The 21,175-nt window shown below is 36.1% G+C and overlaps 1 protein-coding gene across 2 annotated transcripts in view; it reads right to left on the bottom strand.

Annotated features, from left to right (window-relative positions):
* Positions 1–6,718: 6,718 nt before the first annotated feature.
* Positions 6,719–21,175, bottom strand: part of CRISPLD1 (cysteine rich secretory protein LCCL domain containing 1) — a 38,779-nt gene continuing 24,322 nt past the window's right edge. Inside the window, exons 7-15 of one of the 2 annotated variants that reach the window (XM_006924040.1) lie at positions 20,841–20,981; positions 20,605–20,665; positions 20,430–20,496; positions 20,098–20,228; positions 18,355–18,398; positions 18,189–18,261; positions 14,628–14,703; positions 10,144–10,274; positions 6,719–7,802 (exon numbers count right to left, since the gene is read on the bottom strand). In XM_006924040.1, the coding sequence (XP_006924102.1) occupies positions 7,751–7,802; positions 10,144–10,274; positions 14,628–14,703; positions 18,189–18,261; positions 18,355–18,398; positions 20,098–20,228; positions 20,430–20,496; positions 20,605–20,665; positions 20,841–20,981 (776 nt within the window). In that variant the 3' untranslated portion in view covers positions 6,719–7,750. The remainder of the gene's footprint in view (positions 7,803–10,143; positions 10,275–14,627; positions 14,704–18,188; positions 18,262–18,354; positions 18,399–20,097; positions 20,229–20,429; positions 20,497–20,604; positions 20,666–20,840; positions 20,982–21,175) is intronic. The other variant, XM_006924041.1, reaches the window with a different exon arrangement.

Genomic DNA, 21,175 nt, shown 5'->3' with positions numbered 1-21,175 from the left:
TGCGCATGCGCCGACTTGGCTTCCAGGCTCCCTGGAATCGGTCCCGAGTCTGAGCTGTAAAGGAATAGGCCAGGTCACAGGCGGGGACTCCTCGGGCATACCCCGAGACACCACCTGGTCTATCCTTCTGCAGAACAGAGAGCCTACTGCCCCTGAAGCCAGATCTCGCGAGATCTCTGAGCCGAGCTCGTGAGAACTTGGAAGCCATTCCTGGGCCGACCAGAGCCGTGTGGGATGGGAGACACCTGCCAGTCGTTTGCCAGAGAAGCCCGGGTGGGATAAGGTCTGCAGGATCACATGGGGGGTGACGGTAATCACTTCAACTGACTCCAAGTCAGTAGGGGAGTGAGGGGCGCTGCTGGCCCCAGGAGGACTTCCTGGAGGAAGAGGGCAGCCCACTCCAAGAGGCCAAGAGGGCCCGATGCCTGAGGGCAGGAGCGCGGGAGCCAGCTGCACTCCGGCGTTCAGGGAGACTCCGCGTCCGGCCTTGCTGCGGCCTGGGCCAGGTCGGGCCTTGTAGGGATGGATAGGTCCTCAGGTAGCGACTTCTGGGGATGCATTGTGCTGCCACATTCCAGCCCTGTACAAAACAAATTCCTGTTCCCCGAAGCCAGATCTCAGGAGAACTCCTTAGCCTTGCCACCCAGGGCAGTGTTGGGAGGTCTGCTGGTTACAGACAGAGACCTAATGCGCACAGAGGCCCTGGGTGTCTTCCCGGCGCGGGGCCATACGGGGCTGGTCCGAAGGACCTTCCCCACTCTGCATCAGTGCAGTGGGGGAAACTGCTGGCCCCAGGAAGATGCCTGCTGGGCTCGCCCAGGTTCAGAATTTCCCATGGGGTTACCTTGAGTATTTGCTTAATACCAACCTATTCACATAAAGTCCCAAGAGACTGAAAAATAACAATATGGGAAAAATAAATGGAAACATTTCAGAGTTCAGGAAACAAGCTCTGATTCAGAATGAAGATTTCTTGTGTCACTGGGAACGCTTAATAGACCCCCAATAGAGCAGACCTTGAATGAGACTACCATTTCTACACAGCGATAAAAAGAAAATCTTAAAAGTTGCCAAAGAAAGAACCATTGGGTAGCGATGAATACAGATAGGATTGCAGAGGTCTCTTAAGAAACTACCCAAATTGGAAGTCGAAGAAATGACATTTTTAAAATGCTAAAAACAAATTGTCAACGTAGAATTCTATATCCAGTGAAAAAAACTTCTCAAAAAGGAAAGCACTTTTAAAGAACACCCATAATAATAAATTTTGAGCGAATAAAAATAGATAGTTGGAAATCTATAATTCAAGTACTATCATAAAAATCCTAAAGTGGTAATATTAATATAAAATAAAGTGGTCTCCTGAACAAAATTATTAGCATATGTTTTTATATAGGTTACATGTTGAAATGATAATTTTTGGATACATTGAGTTAAAAGTATTACTAAAATAAACTTAATCATTCTTTTATTAATGTGGTAATTGGAAAATTTTAGATCATATAAGTGATCTAAGTATATAAATTAAATTGGACATGTTTAATTACATAAATATATTTAATTATAAATTATTAATGATGAAATTTAATTAAATTATATGAAATATATAATTATATAAACATGTATAAGTAATTATATTACTTATAAATTAAATTTCTATTGGACATTACTGGAACAGAATAGATCTACGTGTATGTGTGTGTGTGTGTGTGTGTGTATGTGTGTGTCTGTGTGTTATCAGTTGATTTTTAACAGAATATCATGATAACTCAATGAGAAAGGTTAGTTTTTTTCAACAATGGTGCTTGGAAAATTGGATATCCATATGGGAAAAAAAACTTTCACCTTAACCTCATAGAGTGCACGAAAATTAACCCAATGGATCATAGACTTCATCTTGAAATATATATATATGCATATAAATATATGTGTATATGCACCCATATATACATATTTAGTATGTATAGGACAAAGGCCTTGTATCCAGGATATATAAAAAGCTTATACTATTATAAATCAATAATAAAAAGATAGCCAATCTAATTTTAAAATGGGCAGAAGATTTGAATAGACACTTCACAGAGTAGATATACAAATGACACATGAAAAGATGCTCAACACTATTAATCATCAGGTAAGCACAGAGTAAAACCACAATGAGATAACACTACACATATATTGAAGCTAAAATTTTCTGTTATGTTTTCTGTTTCTATTGATCTCTTAAAATCCTTACTTTTAGACCACATCACAGCTTTGAAGCTTTTTTTCCTCACTTTCTGGAGTTCAATAGCTAACTCAGGTACTCTAATCTCTTCCAAGACTTGCTTTGTTCTCTGTTCCTTTTCTATACTAGCCTGTTCTTGTTTCATGGGTATAGTGTTTTCCTAACTCTCTTTGAAGAAAATAATGATATTTTTAGAGATACTCTTCTCTGAAATGTCTGCTGCTTCTCATGTCTGTTGATAACAATATGTGCTTATCTGTGCATATATCGGATGATCCTTTTGTCTGTTCATATATAAGTTTGAAGAACCGGTTTCTGTTATTGTCCACTTGTTTCCTGAATGAGAAAGGTTTGACTTAAAGTTTTTTGTGTGCGGTAGAATGTTAATTACTTGAATTCGTTTAAGGGTATGTGGGCAGGTGAGGATTGGAGAGTAAAGAATGAAGTTAGAGGTGCCACCTGAATGGAAGTAGGAAAGCCCATTCTCCAATCATTTAGGTTTATGGCTCCACCATAACCTGCAGCCTTCTTGTGCAGGCTCTGGACTGAGGGCTCATGTACTTTGAATCATCACCATGGTTCCAATTGCCATCCATTTTCAGGATACTCATGCTTTTATGAGTATATTTTCTTTCTCTTTATTTTCCTTTTAATGAACTGGGACAATATTTAATCTATTGTCTTGGAAAAGTAGTCCAAAAGTTCAAAATCTATAGAACACAAATCCGACTCTTTTCTGGCGTTCCCTGAATCAATGTTATTTTTTATCTCCTGGGCCACTTCTAAAGGAAACTAAATCCCCAATTTCTCTTCTGCATATCTTCCCACATCTAACAAATTGTCGGCATATTCAAGAATTATAACGTTTTCTGCAATAGCATTTCTCAACCTAGTGTGGGAGGAATCAGTGAAGTTATTCGCCATCTCAATGGAAACACCTAACAGAAGAGATCTAGTTGCAAGAGCATGGGCTTTGGAATTAGATAAATGGAGCCTTGAATTACATTTCTCAAATGCAAGCCCCTAGACAATGTTGCTTAACTTTTTAGAATCTGCATTCTAATACAGTTTGGGAAAATAATCTTGTCTCTCAGGCTTGTTGTGAGAATCAAATAATACATTTAAATGTAAAGCAATGGTAACACATAGTTGGTACTCAATCAATACATGTCATTCCCTCTCTCATACAATCATCTGCATCCATGCTTTAGACATGTTAATCCTATAAGAATCAAGCTCTTTAGATCACAAGAACGTTACTTTGTTTTAAAATGTAATAAAACTCTAAGATTGGTATTACTATGGGATGCATTAAAATATTTTGCTTCTCTGCTCACACTTTCTTTTGAGCATATTAACATGTATCATGTCATAGAATTATTCATTTTGGGTATCTCTTCGAGTTCCAACCCCTCCCTGTTTACTCCTACTCATCCTTAAGATCTAAGTCAATTCCTTAGTAAAGTCATATTTTTCCTCTCCCCAACTGGGTCAAGTCCCACTTTTAAATACTCCCACCATACTATAAACGTTTTCTTTGTAACTATGCAGTTCTACAACCTTCATGGTTTGTAATCATATCATTTGTGATTAATTAATATTTTCTCGTTCACTTGATTCTAATTTCCTGAAGACACTTTTGCTTATGAGCATATCTACAGCGATCAAGACAGTCCATAAGGAAATTGTAGGAACTCAATATTTTTGGAATGAATGAAGCAGGAAGCTTCACGAGGGCCTGTTTATTTATTTCTGTTTTTCATTATATTGTTCCTAACCAAGTTGTTCTTTTATGGCTTTAAAAAATCTGTTTTAGGACGTGGTTCCATAGTATCGCGGTTAGCACATCTGCTTTACATGCCCCAGTGGAGCTATGGTCCATGGTCTATGGCCATGCCACTCTGAACAAGCCCAGTGTCTGATCTGGGAAGCTAAGTAGGTTGGGCCTGGTTAGTACTTGGATGGGAGACCACCTAGGAAGACCAGGTGCTGTAGGCATAAATAATAATAATAATAAAATCTGTTTTAGCATAAGTTAAGAGCTCAGTCAGTTGGGATTTAACATTTTAAATCTCTTAATGCAGTTTTTAAATATTTATCCTTGATTTCCACTTCATTGTCTATACATGTTCATTCTTAAAACTGAGATTGTCGAGCATAGCTTTGATAGGTTCTCTGCTTCTCATTTTTATCAGCATAGTTAAATGTAATTGACAATTATGGTTTTAATTAGGAATTTTTTAGTAATAATTGAAAAATTTGTCTTCATAATTTAATGGTCTAGTGCATAGATGTTTGCTTATCGGCATCGTTTTATACTCGATTTTGTGGAACATGACAGTAATTGGATGATAAGAGGAAAAGGGTATCTATTTGCTAAGTGTAATAGCAGAATTCTAAAGAGTTTGCCTGCCTTTAAAAAAATCTCAAACAGATATAATTTGGCTTTTAATTCCAACATATTAGTGAAAGAGGATCAGATTATTTGGCTAAACTATTTCTTCAGCTCCTGAATGTTACAGTGCCAGGGTTGAAATATCACCTCAGATAAGTGTTTTAAATTAACTTGAACAATGTAATGCATTGTGTAATAAATTAGCTTAAACCCCAAATCCGAAGTTTGTTGTTTGCAAAAGATAGCTGTTTCTTTGCTTAGCTCACTGTATACCTCAAAAGAGTTTCCATATTTTTAAAAAAATATTAGAACTTCTAGAGAACATTCAGGATTTCAAAATACAATATTGAATAGGAAGGCATACAGTATAATATACCAATTATATTATACATCAAGATATCTATGTATATCTAACAAATTAGGAGATTTGGGGAAGAAGTTTGCTTTGCTTGAACATTAAAGAAGTAATTAAAATGTAATCTAGTAAACTTTGAAAGCAAAATAATGACGTTAATACTATTTTGAGCATTGACCTCTGTTTTAAATCCACATTTAGAATGTCTATCAATAAACTACTTTCATTAGCTATACTATTTTATCTTTTGCTATGATATATGCAACAATATTCACTTAGGTCATCAAAGAATAAAATTAGGGATTGTCGAATATTCACTTAGTAATACTGACCCACCATTTATAGGGAGTAAAAATTCACTGTACCTCTGGGGTAGAGACATCAGTAACTATTACTGTTCTCAAGGAGCTTATCCTTATGTTTAGGGAACTAAATATAATATGAGGCAAAATTTAAAAATTAATACAGTCAAATTAAAAGGGCATATGGAAGAGCATTCTTTAATTCTTACCAGGATAATTGCAGGAAAGTTCTTGTAGGATTTCACATTCATTTAAGAACTGAAGGATAAGTGGTATATATAGTACAGCATAATAGATGCATAGTTTCCCCAAGGTAAATAACAAAAATGATTATAATAATAATAAAAAACCAACATATATTGACCATATTCTATGTGTCTGATGTTCTTTTAAGTACATTATACATAATATTTCAATTCATTGTTAGAGCAATCCCCATGAGGTATTATTTGTCCCATTTTTCAGGTGAGGTAATTGAAACAAAGTTGAATAACATTCAAGGTCACGCCTTGTGCATAAGAGTATAGAAAAGCAATATGGAGCAAGGGTACGGAGGTCCTTAAATGCTTTTGTAAGATGTTTTGGTTTTCTTAAATAATGACAGTTTATAGAAGAGAGCAATTCTGGTGAAAAAAAAATTAAGGATGCATTAAAAAGGAATGAAAACAAAATGAGGAGGCTACAGTTGGAGATATTGAACTACAGGAAATTGATTACAAATATCCAAATAGGGACAAATATTAGAATCCTGACAAAATTGATGGGGCTTCTTTGTTGGGGGGAGCAGTGAGAAATAGAAGATGAATGTGGGTAAAGTTTAAATTTCAATCATACTATTTAAGAAGATGTAATATGTCTTTTGGAAAAACATGTTTCCACAAAATGTGCTTTAAGTTTTGAAATTTTTAATGTATAAATACTTAAGCTTTGATTACCTATATTTTGAACGATTTAATTCCCAGCCAGTACTTGATAACTGATCATGATGTTAGTTTCTTCACAATTTGCTCTCCAACAGCTATTTATGTGATTCTCCTCTTTTTTTTTTTTGAATTAGCCATCTCTCACTTTCCCTGATCTCTAACGTGTGATTTCTCTCTCCTTCATCTGCTCCTAAACACCTACTCATTTACTTTCTAAAAATATTTGAATTATCTATTGTCTTGTCAATGCTTTTATAATTACTTTATACCTTTCAGATTATTTCTAGTTCAGAAATTCATCTCTCTCATTTTATTCACATTTTCCCTTAATATAATGTTTCTCAACTTCTGATTGTCTTCTCTTTCACAGACAAATACCTAAATAATCAGGTTGATTTTGCCGACTTCTGGTATTAAAGATGCTATATATGTTCATGTCAGTAACCCACAAATTTCTCTTTTGTAAATTTAAAGTGATTTCTAAATCAAAATAAGGATGCAAAAGAGACTGAAAACAATACTTTGAAACACGATTAATTTTAATATGTTTACAGGGAAAGAATAAACTCACCATTGGAAAAAAAAAATTACCAAAATTTGTCTCGAAGCACAATACATTTTTCATAAAAACAAATATATCACCATTATAGGTACCATAATATGGCAAAAATTATACACACAGCCATTTACCATTAAGAAAATCAGTGGCAATGGTGATGCAAATGCCTTAGTTCATCTTTGTTAAACTTTTTGCTATTATACTTCCTGGCCTGCAGGAGTATTTGCCAGGATACAGAAGAAAATGTGTGACCCCAGTTTGAACAATACCTAGAAAGCTCCAGCTGCCTATGCCTACCCCTTTGTATCCTGTACGATCACTAGGAGTGTCTCATTCCATGTACCATGAAGGCCATTCCCAAAGAATCAAATGTGTTAACAGGTTCATCTGGATATTAAGGAATTGTTTTATACAAAATAAGAGTACGGTGTCCGGACTTAATATCCTATATGTCTAAACTTAACAGAAGAGAAAAACTATACAAGTATTAAGTGGAAGATAATTTGAGATTATCTGGAGTAGGTAACAGCATAGCATTAAACTGAGGAAAATGTAATAACATGGTTAATTTTTAGAGTCAGTATTTCTGTTATTAATATTTTTAAATGCACCAGATGATTATCTGAGGGCCATTCACATTCAATGTTTTCATTTTATTAGTGGCATATACAAAGCACCATATAATATAACATATAAAATGTAGAACAATCATGATTATGTAATTAACTGTAGAAATAACTGCTAAGAAAATATAGCAATATTTAACACAGGATTTCTAAAACCATTACATATTCATTACTTTTCCCAAAGCTAATAATGTCCCATGTTTTATTTTACAGACTTTGTCTATCAGGATTTATATGCATTTGGCACTGTTTGGGGGCTGAAAATAGCTGATATCTTCTGTACAGTAATGTTACAGTTTTATACAAACTTTAGAAATATGGCATTTGGAACAGTCATTACGATCCTCTTCCAAGCGTTCCATGTCACACAACAGCAAATACTCTGAATGCCTTTCCTCCTGGAGGATTCTGTAAACTGCAAAAATACAAAAAGTATATTGATGTCATCTCCACATATAATCCCTCTCAAATAAATCACGCTTCCCTATGACAGTTGGGAAAGCAGCTCTATGAATCCAGGTGGTCAACTTTCTTAGGCTACTGTAGTTTATAGTCATTGGAAAGCTTGAGTGAGAATGACATAAATTCTTCAAATCTTGGCTGTATGCTGGGCTGCAAGTTTACTAAAGGAATTTAAGGTGCACAGTGGTAATAATAGTATTTTATATAGAACTTCACAGATTATGGATCACGTTTTCATACATTACCACCTGTAATTCTAATACAGGTAAGCCGCTGCTATTCAGTTTCTCTGGGAGAAGACTGAGATCCAGGTTTACTATTGGCACAGTTAAAATTTAACTGCAAGTTAAAAAGATGGCAATACTTAAGCAATACTCTACACTACTAACATCATTTCCTGAGTCTAACAAAATTTAAATTTTATTGCTATCACACCTATTCATATTTTTAACATCTATGGTTTCAAGAAAAATCTTAGTGTGAAAATTTAATGGTCAAACCTGAAAGATCTTAATATTTTTTTCACTAAAATGAAAACGCACATATACTGCTCAATCTCATTTTGGAAGTATTTTAAAACAAGTTAAAAGCAATGCAAAATCACACATTTTATTCTTTCTTAAATTATTAATATGTTATTTAGTGATATCAGTCAAGGTGTTTTTTGTTTAAAGGCCTAATATTTAAAATAGATTGATAATGCAATTAGTCATTTATTCTAATCAAATTTAAAATTTTGCAGTCTTTACATTTTTGCATAAAGTTTTATGTTCTTAATTATAAATAAGGCTTTAAAGACCAACACAACAAATATTAAGATAAGGGAGATAAAGTACAATTCCTTTCATATATTTATTCACGTACAAGAAAAGGGGAGAATTTTCATGTGAGAAAGAGTGAGACTATCCTAAGTGTGCGCACACCACAGACACACGTGCCCGGTATTTCATACTAGCAGATGGCCACTGGAAAGCCATCTTTGTTTACAGGACACAGACTGACGAGGTGCTCCGGAAAGTGTGCTTCTTCTTTGTACACAGTGACGCGCTGGGAAAATGCGTATTTCTGAGTGTACGGGCCTAGTACAGAGCCCGAGCTCCAAGACTGACTAGTTATACAGCCTTGGGCATGTCACTTGACCTCTCGGAGCCTCAGTTGACATGTCTATAAATTAGGGTTTAGAGAATCAACTTTATAGGGCTGTTGGTGGAAGTAAGCTAAAAGAAAGTTCCAGCAGCATCCAGAAAATTCAAGGCAGGTTCTCAAAAATAATTATTCTCAGTTTCCTTAAGCTATCACCTATCATCTCATTGTCTTTTTAAACATTTGAGAACTACGACAGGTAAATGAAACCACATCACTCGGTTTAGCTTATAAAACTGCATCTCGGACTCTATAACTCAAGAATCTGTTTTATGTATCATATCTGTTTAAGGAGACCATAAGCCAGGTTGTAGCGAAGTCACCTTCTCATTAATAGCTTCCTGATACCGTCGCATCCGAAAACAGATGCTAAACACAAATTCGTCTCTCTATGATGATGGTACCTAGACGGTTAAGTGGAAGGCAACCTAGATGCCCTTCGTGGCACATCCTTTGGTGTCCCTTAGAGAAACTTCACATGTGAACCTTTCACCAGGACTTTAAAGAGCTCAGTAACTATTTAAAAGTTAGGCATTTTTTCTGTACCTATCCAAAACATATGGGACTTAATATTACCTCCCCAAGCACCAGTGAGTTGAAAAGTCACGATAGGTTGTTTTCTCTTTTATTAATACTTCATAAAGTCACATGAATTCCCTCAAACCACACACTATATAAACTAATGAGCAAGATACTATGAGAGGACCTGAAAGAGTCATTTATATCACGTCAGGCATCTAACATCCAATGAAAAAGAAAATTTGGTTCTGCGGAAAAGCAGACTCATGGTTTTTGTCAAATACTTTGTCAGATAACTGGATTAGAGAACTAGTGCCTTGCTCACCTAGAAAGAATTACATATAAAAACTTAATCTGGAAAATCCAAAAGAGGATGAAAAACATTTCCTTATTATAAGATCAGTTAACAAAGGAGAAGTTCTGACTTGTAATCCAATTTTGTTTTTCATTTTGATGTTGACAAGCCTGCAGGAGGCAGGCACCTCTGATACCAGAGTACTGTCACACAGTGTGCAGTCACACAGTGTGCAGAGGAAACACCCTGGCTCAGCCACGTGCCTTCAAACCCATGCTAAAGTGAGCTGGTTGGAAAGTAAGCATAAAAGGGCAGAATATATGTTTTGTTCATTTACCTTTCTGAGAATATGCCATTCTGAAAAGAAGCGGTATAAGTCTTTCTTTTGTCCACAGGCATGACGTCGACATAACCACCATGACTTCGAACCACCCCGGCGTGCACCGCTGCTCTGCAGATGCTGGACAGCTGGAGGGACGCGAAGAAGCTGCCGTTAGGAGACTCCTGCTGACCCTGCCCAGCTGACCCTTCTATTGGACCAACGGCACTGACACCTATCCTTATGTGGGTACCCTGTGTGGGAACGCGGTGAGCAGCCGTGGGACGGCATTTTGAGCATTTCAAAAGTCACAAAGTTAAAGCTAATTCCGAACAGACCTCAAGGGTGGCTGCAGCGATAAGAACCATCTGATCTCGCAAACCTTTGTCCAAACAGCAGGCTTGTTCTGTTACTGAAGCAACAGAATGTAAATTGGCTGCTTTTATCTCATCAAGGGCCCATTACTCATTCTTAAATTTCGGCCTTTGCCAGTCTCTGCTGCAGTCACTCAGACTAAATGTTCACCGGCTGGATTATCTGTACCTCGTTTTATTTACCTTTGGTTTTGACTTATAAACAACTCAAACATAGTTATGTATATCTTTATAGTCCCTTTCCAAAATATAGGCATATATTAAATGGAGAGTTGTTTCCTATTAAATAATATAATCTACTCAGAGAAAATTTGCCCAAAAGAGTAACCCCACAAAAAAATAAAATAATATAATATATGTATATTTATAGAAAGACAGACCAATCATGGCTTCTACCTAGATTTGCAACGTCTGTCATCCTGGTTTCAATGGTCCAACATGAGGTAATTGGAAAGTTCTATGATTACATTGCCAGTTACATAATCTGAATTGAATGGGATTTCTGTGGAGGAAATTATTGTTTCAGGTCCAACACTTTCCAATTCTTAAAACTGTTGACTCCTAGAAGTCAGCTCTTCTCTTGATTTCCCACCAAAGTCCTCTAGATTGCAACATTCGCTTTAATACAAATATTCTACCGAAGTTTGTCCGTAGCTGAGTACAGCCTGAGGGAATCCCACGACAGGAAACACTTGAGCTGTTTCGTGCAAAGCGACCCACCTCGTTTCCCCGTGGGTCTTTTCTGACCCCACTGATGTGTTCTTTTCTTACTGCGAGCACACGTGAGTGACTTAATGTGCTTTTCAAAGTTCGCGTAAGCATGTGCATCTTACATGACCTTGATCTATTGCTGTGCTCTGACCCTTGTGGCATCAGTCAGTATGTATTAGATCAGCGAGCCTGATGCCAGGCTGTTTAATCCTTTCCATTCTTTCTGTTCCATCACAAACTGCCATATGTGTGAGACCTCACACCCTTACTCTCGGGAGGCATTTTGTTCACCATTTAAAGTCCGTTGCTGAATTAATATTTGTATCCAATATGGCTCATAATGGATGGAATTAAAAATAATTCTATACACATTTCAGTATTTACCTTTCTCTGTCAAAAGGGTATTATCAGCATTCTTCCCAAGGCAGTAAAAGTGCTTAGATATAACATTCGCTAAATCCAAGCACTTCATATTTTTTGAAACTATTGTTTTGCCCATAACTATGTAGTCAGCAGGCATTCCTATCTGAGTTCAAACGTCAGAAGAGATTTTCTTTCCATGCCCACACTTTATGAGAATGAATATGTCACGAAAAAGAGAACGTGTCTGTGGAACATTTTGAATGAATGTAGAAATTAACTTCATTTGGCACAAGTGGGAAATAAGTTAAAAGCAGTAAAATGTACAAGTTGCAAACTACAAGTAGAGAGAGGGGGAGAGAAGGAGACAGAAAGGGGGGATGTGGAGAAGGAGAGGAAAGTGAGTAGACGGCTTCTCATTTGTATTTTGTTCAGAAAGACGTAATGTATTTTGCGGGGGTGGGAAGACTGGCAGGTAAGGGCTGCGCCTCTAACTACACTTACCGGTAATAGTAATCTTTGTATTTCCAATTTACTCTTAAAAGGATTTTCACAGTAATATATAATTACCTACCCATTTCACTGAAGTAGGAAGATAAAATTATCTCCGGATATCAATTCTCCCAAATCCTACACTCTAACAAAGAGATAGCTTAGTGGTATCGAAGTCTGTGGGATATTTTGAAAGATTTTCCCCAAATATAACTAAAATGAAAAGTTCAAATATAACTAAAATGAATCTGGAAAGAACGATTTCTTTGGACATTTCTGATGATTCTAGATATGCTCATTCATATACATTTATTCATTTATCTTTTCAACAAATATTTGTGTGTAAGGTATTTGCTTAGTTTTCAAGGCTACTCTGTGCTAAGCTCTGCTAAGTCGGGAAGCCAGGGAGGTCTTGTTCACGGCTCAGCACCCAGAAGTCATCAACGAAAAAACGATGCGTGAATTGCCCAGCTGCTTTCCTCAAGGGACTTAAGAATTAATAGAAGCAGGGGAAACCATCAGAATGCCTAACAGGATCAGCTAAGTGCTCAAAGGAAAAGGCAAGGTCATAGGGCTGAACGAAGGGAGACGCCATGCTCAGATTAGGAGATCTAGCAAAACACAGAATAAGTGGCAACCATGTAGGATGTGAAGAATGACTGTGATTTGGACAGAAAAATAGAAAAAGGGTGTTTTTAAACAGAAGTAAGAACAAATGTGAGGACTAGCAAATTACGATACAGCAGGATATCTAAGCTGCAGATAAGAATATACTGCAAAGCAGGAACTTGGCACAGACTTAGATTTGGAGAATAATCTCAAAGGTAAAGCTGAACTGAAAGACACACCTAGACCTAAATGAAGTCGCCAAGAGGAATAAGGTGGGAATATACATATTTCAGGCTTCTTTTCACGGTCATGTATCCATAGAATTCTATTGAATATGTGGATCGAGACTGTATTTTTTGTTTGTTTTTGTAACTCTCTGGTTTAGGAATCTGTAGTGGTTTCTAAATGTCTGCCACGGAAAATCTAAATTCATCAGCCTGCATTCAAACTCCATTCTCAGGTTTCAAGAGCTGGTTCCCACCATCCCTCACACTAAGTTGGCTGCAGGCCCTTTAGCTTCAGTTCTTACTGGCTCAGAGACAAGCAAACCCATGTGCTGTCACCTCCATGTCTCTGTAGATGCCATTCACCCCACCTAGAATGTGTCCCTTAATCCTCTACACCAGCCCACAGTTGAAACCTGGATCCAGAAAGCACTTATCCATACTGAAGCCTCCACTGCTAATATTCCCTGTCGATCCCAGTGATGAAATCCATGGCAACATCCCTTCCATAAGTTTCCTTTTACATGTTGTCTGGTGTATTCCCTGTTTTGGACTCTATGCTACAATTTAAAATGCCCCTTTGGCAGGGAAGATACTGTTCATACATTTGACAAGTTCTTAATTATCTGGTTTATACTTCAAATACTGAAGAACCAAAAAGAAGATTAAAGAAGAGCAAAATGCAGACTCGTTCGTTATCTGATATAAGATATATGGGTAGGTTATAAAGAAAAATTTAGTCAAAATAAATTATTATGCACTCATATTTACAAATGAATGTGCATTTTTCAGTGCGATTGACGATTAACTCTTCTGAGAATATGTATATATATATATATAGATATATATATAGATAGATAGATAGATAGATAGATAGATAGATAGATAGATAGATATCTCAGCATAGAATCTGTTTCTTTATTCTGTACAGCATTCCCCCTTATTCTGGGGGATACGTTCCAAGATCCCCCCTGGGTGCCTGAAACCACAGAGAGTAGCGAACCCTGTATAATCTGTTTTTTTCTGTACATATATACTGTGTTGAAGTTTAATTTATAAAGTAGGCACAGTAAGAGACCAGCAATATTAATAATATACTGTAATAAGTTATGTGAATGTGGTGTCTCTCTCTCTCTCTCTCTCTCTCTCTCTCTCTCTCTCTCTCTCCCTCCCTCCGTCTTTCTCCTCTCTTAGAATTGCTCATTGTACCATACTTATCTTTTCACTTAAAGTAAACACTTTATGGCTCCTCTTTGGCATGTCCGAATTGCCAGCATCACTACTCTCGTGCTCTGGGGCCATTATGAAGTAAATAAGAGTGACCTGAACACCAGCACTTCGATAACGTGACAGTTGATGTGATAACAGAGACAACTACTGAGTGACTAACAGGTGGGGATGCTGGACAAAGGGATGATTCACATCCCGGTGAGACAGAGCAGGCTGGCTTGAGATTGCATCACACTACTCAAAACAGCGTGCAATTTAAAATTTATGCATAGTTTATTTCTAGAATTTTCCATTTAATATTTTTGGACCACAGTTGGTTACAGGTAATTGAAACCATGGAAAAAACCACCAGAGGGACTACTGTATATAAATGTACACACATGCATTTAAAAGTGTGTGTGTGTGTGTGTGTGTGCGCACACGCGCATGCATACAGAACCTATGGAACCTATACATAAATATGCACATGAATGCTGAGAGCTGCGTAAATTAGGATACTTACATCGGAATAAACTCGAGTTCCAATCACACGAGCATAGTGTGGATTTGCCTGCATACAGTTACGAGGACAGTATACTCTGTAAAACAGATATTTATAAATGTTAATTAGCAGGTGACTTCAGCCTTTCTCATTAGTAAGAACATACATACACAATAGTAAACTCAGCATTCTAAACTCTACTCATTTTTTGTTTTTCTTCTGAAATAGGTCAGTTGTGAAAGCCAGGCAATCATAATTGCTTTTGCTCCCACTATCAATCCACTTCTAGTTTTTGGCACAAATGCATTTTTCTTTTGGAAAAAAATTAACCAGGAAGTTTTCTAATGTAGAGATGCAAAACAGAAAGAAGCATCAGGAAGTAGCTCAAAGTATCTGGGAATTTGGTACCCTATGCGTCTGCAGAATTTAGCAAACAGATAACTTGAAAATTCTGAATCATTGACTGACTCATATATCTCATGGTTTCTTTTTTCTGCATATATATCATGGGTATCTCATCCAATTTCATAGTTTTAATTATCATCTATAAGATGCTGATTTCCAAATTTACTCCTATAATTGAGACTACTTCTCGTAATAGATTTGCATGTCCTACTGCTTTTCCATGTCTCCACTTAGATTTAATAAATATCTCAAACTCACCATGTTCGAACCCAAATTCCTAATCTCTCAGCCCCCTAAATACATTTTCTGCAGGCCTCCTACAATAAATGGTGACCCATTATTCCAAGTGCTCTGGCCAAAAGCTCTTATTCTATCCTCAATTCCTCTCCTTATCTCACACCTTATGCTCAACCACCAGCAATTTCTACTATCAATTAAAATATATCTGTCCAAAATCAGATTATTCCACACACCGACACCGAAGCGCACAATTCCGATCATGTCAGCCCTGTGCCCCAAAGACTCTAGCACCTTTCCATCCCATTCGGAAAGAATGCTAAGGGCCTCACCGTGGTCCGTAAGCCCTGTACATTCTGTCCTCCCGTTTTCTCTCTGACCTTATACCCCACTCTTCCACTTTCTCACCCAGATCCGGTCATGTTGGTCTCTTGGTTATTCCTTAGCACCCTTCACACTTACCATTCTCTCTGCATGGAATGTTCTTTCTCCAGATGCCCTGCAGCCTGCCTGACTGATATCTAATTGGCTTAGCTTATTTTTTTTTTAAGTTCCAAAAATTATCATTGTTCAAGCAATTAAAAAAAATCCACTCCTAGAGTTTAAGATACTGTCAAGTAGCACTATTTAAAAATCGACTGCCTCTTCCGCGTGCGTTCTCTGTCTCCCTCTCTTCCCTCCCTCCTCTCTCCCTCTCTCCCCTCTCCCTCACTCTCCCCCATTCTCTGCCCCTCTCTCTCCCCATCCCAATGCGCAAAACTGGAAAAATAATTTCCTTTACATAGTAAATCAGTATCAACAAAATGACGACAGGAAAACCATTGTTTGGTGAAGGCATTAATGTTTTTCCTACAAATGTCCTGAAAAAGACTTCAGTGTCAACTACCTTTACTAATTGAAGCAGATCTTCCTTAAGATAGCTTTCAGGAAATAAGTACGTTTCTTATTTAAATTTCTTATTTCTAAGATTTGCACAATACTGTACACTTGAGAGTATATATACTTCCTATAACATCTGAACCAGAACCATTTACATATAAGTAATAAATGAATCTGAGTTTTTATAACTTTGAATTAAAAGGCCGATTTTTGTAAAGACACTGTTGGGGCTTTCTGTAGGAGGAAGGGTGTCCCCATTGACTATAACACTGTCTCCTTGTATTTGAGAACTATTAGGTACTCAGTGTCTACCCTACAATGGGAGAACCCTTTCCCTGCCCTGATCATGCTGTGTGGGCCCTACCTTGACCTTATTTTAAACACTGGGTTTGTGAAAGGCCAAGGTCAGTAGCTCTAAACTGAGTGAGTTTCTACTTACTCAGTAAAGTAAATTAAAGAATGCCTAGAGGAAATTTTTGCTTGTTTGTGTTCTAATCTCTGGTTTTAACACCTTATTACATAAGACTGAGAATGTAGATAGTGATCTACTAAACATTCCTTTGTCTAAAATTTGCTTATGAGCTTTGAATAAAAATGCTGACACATTTTTAATGATACCTAATTTTAAGTTGTGAGTATGTAAGATTTTGAGTATCTCAGCGTTTATAGATATATATAAAATGGGATAAGATTTTCAGTAACACACACAGAGGTAACACACTTACACACATGCCCTTTCTACAAGGTTATGGTACTAAATATTAGATTTGGTTTATTTTGAGCTGTTCTGCCAGCTATAGAACTTCTCAAGGACACAGTGTCCAGGTCATCTTGTTTCTTCATGCTCGTTTTGAGCTTATTTCATTTAATTTATCCGCTCTTGGCATTTTTTCCCCAGAAAAGATTTATACCTTAACTTATTTAAGTGACATAAAATTCTAAAATGAATTTACCATACAATTCCCTAAAAGTTATGATATCGTATAAATAATACCATTATTATCTAATTTATGAAACTATTAAAAATTTTATATGAGGAAAAAAAAAAAAGACAACCTTCGTTTCACTTGTATATAAAAGAAAATGAGAGCAGGAAGCTTTCCAGAGTAATTAAGGTTAAAATTATACCTAAATCATTTTGTCCACTGATCTGTTATATTGGTGACAGCAAAAATTGTTTTAAAAATTTATATCATTTCCCTTTTTGGGGAGGTGGAGGGAGGAAGTTCCCTTCCTGGAACGAGCCAAGAAATAGAAAATTATTTACTAACATTTTACTTGCATGATCTTTTTCTTTTGGAACAATATATCTACAGATTGTACCACAGATATAAAATTTATCATTTATTGAGCATCTCCTGGAAGAGGGCTTAGTGCTGAAACGCTCCACCATGACCCTTACATTTAGTCTGCACGAACCTAGTCATGTGGCTGAGACAGGGCCGGGCATAACACTGGTTTAGAGTAGGTATTTAATAAACATATATAAATGAAAAATTCGAAAAGCCTTGCTTTTTTCACCAGATGACAATGCTCAAATTTACCAGCTTCACCTAGCAACATGTCTCTTCTATCTATAAAAATACAATCTGTAAGTATAGGGGTTTGAGATATCTGGGGAAAAAATTCTGTAAAATTTTCTAAGATTATAAAACATATCATGATGTTAATTAAATCTGTGAGCCTTATAAGAGCATAATTAGTGAAGCTCTAATAAGCGATTATACTTTAATAACAAAAATGTTTGATATATAATTCATCGGGGTTTATAGCGGCCCGAGCAGACTAAGACAGAATTCTTCACAGCCCATGTAAACACACAGAGCATATGCACCAGCTCAGCTATTATGGAGGACCAGAAGGTGCGTCGGCATTTGGAGAAAACACACAGAAGTGCAGGGAGTGCATGCAGTTTGTGATGTTTCACCGCTCTCTGCTGTGTTCAAGATCACAACACTCTTTGAATCCTACAGACACCACAGTATGAGGCAAAAACAGTTGTCACCGGGTAAAAGCACCTTAAGTGTTCACTGGTAAAAAAGAAAATTTAGAGTACGTTACCTCGGGCAATGTGAAGCAGGCTTGTGAAATGGACAGAGCTGTTCCACAGTTGTTTCACAAGTGACAGCCTGAACTGAAGAATCAAAACACAAAACGATAAGCGAATTCTTTGGAAACGATAACATACAACATACTAGAAAGAAGACGAGATGAAAAAAGTGCTAACCTGTTACTTTAGAGACTGTGAAGGAATTAGCAGACTGATATTTGCTGGAGAAAAAAATAAAACATGTCAATCATTTTCTTGCATGCATCGGCATCGACATAACGTCTGGTAATTTTTAGGTCTATGAATATTTTTTTCTTGAACATTCTTATTTAAATATCTAAATAAGCAGTAATATACGAATACATCATCTATTTAATGCTAAATCCATATGACCTTCAAGTATGAACCAAATCAATACCATTCTTCATATTAGAAGATGATCTTTACATTATCAATCTCAAAAACTTACAGATAATGCCATAAAACAATACACATTTATATCTATATACTTATTACCAAGTAACATTAAAATTATCAATATAGTAATTCCCTGTCACCACAGAACCAAACTAATCTTTCACAGCAGTAAACACAAGGTAGAGTTACAAAAAGACTGTTAAATAATAAGTACCTTCAAGGCATGTGCATTACTCATTCCTTAGTATTTAATAACACGTCCATAATAAATGAATTAATTCCTCCTCATCATTAAAAACAGGAATATAAGAATAGGTATACCATTATATGTCAAAATTTTAACATTTATCTATATCCAGATTTTCAGAAAAACATCTATTGCAAAAGGTAGGGCTTATTTCTGATGGTACATTAATATGACACACCCTTCAAATTTCAAGAGTTGCCATAATGAACATAGTCAAACACTAAGAGAAAAAAGTAAATAATAAGATAAATGTTTTTTAATCCAACACCCAGTGTTTGGCTTACTAAAACTACTAACTAATATTTATTATTTATTCAAGGTAGTTAATAAATATTTGCTGAATGAATCAGTTGAATCCTGTAAAGCTTTTACTTGAGAGTAATAGCTAATGGCTAAAAACATACGTCAAGCCTTTGAACAAAACAGAACATACGTCAAGCCTTTGATACATAGGAGATCATTCTACCAATTTTCAAGCGTTTTTAATAATTTCTTATTATGAATTTCAACTTTACTGTGGAATTTCATGCAATTGTATACTTAAAAAAACCATGTCACATTTCTATGAAAAGTCATTTCATATGAGCTTCAATCATGTTACTTTTTTTACATAGAAGCAAGAGACATAACGAAGATATTTCCAAAACCCACACTTTTCTACTTTTTATTGAGTATACATGAAAAATATACAATGTTTTAGCATAATATATTTAGTATTTTTAACATGAGAAACATTTCAAAAAGTCATCAATGATTTTATGATGGAATCAATTGCATTTAAAAGGACAAAAGAAAGGTAACATAGTATATGACATAGTTAGGGACTTCAAAATGCTCTTTTACCTATTAATCTAATTTACCTTATTAACGAAGTTACTGTTGCAAGAAATAAACTATTCTCCCTAAATATGGCAGGGAGAATATGCATATCAATTAGCTTTCCCTGCAGTACTGTGTGTCATAGCTAATAAGTTTATTGGTTCACACTGGAAATAACTGTAAATCTGTACTTTCTGGATGACACGCCAGACTATTTGGAGTTTCAGCATGCTCTTTGTAAGTAAGAGGGTTCAACTTTAATTTAGATACTCTTTCTTCTTTTTGTCTATGGAAATGCTGTAAGCGAAACAAACCCTGAAAATTACCAACTTCTTTCTTTATAAATTAAATTCTTCTATGCTTTGCTCGGCAACAATCTATTACTTCATTGTTACAATTTAAAATCATCTGATCCAAAAGATCATCCGGGTACTTACCCGATTGTCTGAACACCGTTTCTATTGGATTTGATGAAATAATGTTTTCTTCCTTGTCTAGTGATATCTACCCAACCACCATCGTTGTCTATTATACCGTAATGAATTGCAGCTCTACAAATGCTGGATTGCTTGGTGCAAAGGAGGAAAGAAAAAGATATTAAGATATTAAAATATTAGAGTGCTGCATAAAACACAACTGGTTACTATTTAAATGACTTTAAATTAAACATTTCTAAGCAAACTATCTATACTTATATAAATTATTTTTTTACATTAAAAAATTAAATATTATATGAAAGGACTCTCCCCCAAATAATTATAATACTTACCATTTCATAATGTACACTGCCAATAACTTTAGCTTTACTATCCAAACAGCCAGCAGGACATTCATATCTAAATGAAAGAAATTGGTAACAAAATTTAGTTCCTCTGAATGTCAGTATAAACTGAAAATATTTCTTATATCTGTTGGTTAATTTGAAGAATAATAGTGAATATTACCGATTGCAGGTTGTTCCTTTACACTGATCTCTTAATCTCACTTCACAGGAAACAATTTGGGCTAAAGGGGGAAAAAATAATAATAATTTAGATAATGTAAAAGCTGCTATAATTCTTCACAGTTAGTCTAATGCCAAGTATTTACCACTCTAACAATATTAAAGCTAATAATACACAGATGGCTATGCCACCTTATGTAAACTTTGAAACGCTGGCAGGCAATGCAGAAGGCTTACACATTTGCTGCATGCTTATGACTTCGTTTGCGTTGCTGTCATCCGCCCGTGTTCGAATGTGGGCGTCGTGCACTTGTGACTGCTGCCGTTCGATTTCATTGGTTTCTTCTTCCCGTGGAGTGTAGTACCTGTCTGAGCCTTCTGTTAGAGAGAACGGAGTTAAAAAATATGAACCTCACTCTAAACGTGCACACACATTTAACAATTAATGTTATACCCTTACGTGCCTGTTTAACATTTAAAACCAGAAAAATCAGTACTGTTTTTGGCACAGGTTTTGGTTGACGGTAATCTTAGGTACTGCATTGGAGTAAATGAAACATACACGTCACCTT

Source organism: Pteropus alecto, unplaced genomic scaffold (assembly GCF_000325575.1).
Source record: "Pteropus alecto unplaced genomic scaffold, ASM32557v1 scaffold87, whole genome shotgun sequence".
Classification (NCBI taxonomy): Eukaryota; Metazoa; Chordata; class Mammalia; order Chiroptera; family Pteropodidae; genus Pteropus; species Pteropus alecto.
This window is presented reverse-complemented; position numbering and strand designations above follow the sequence as displayed.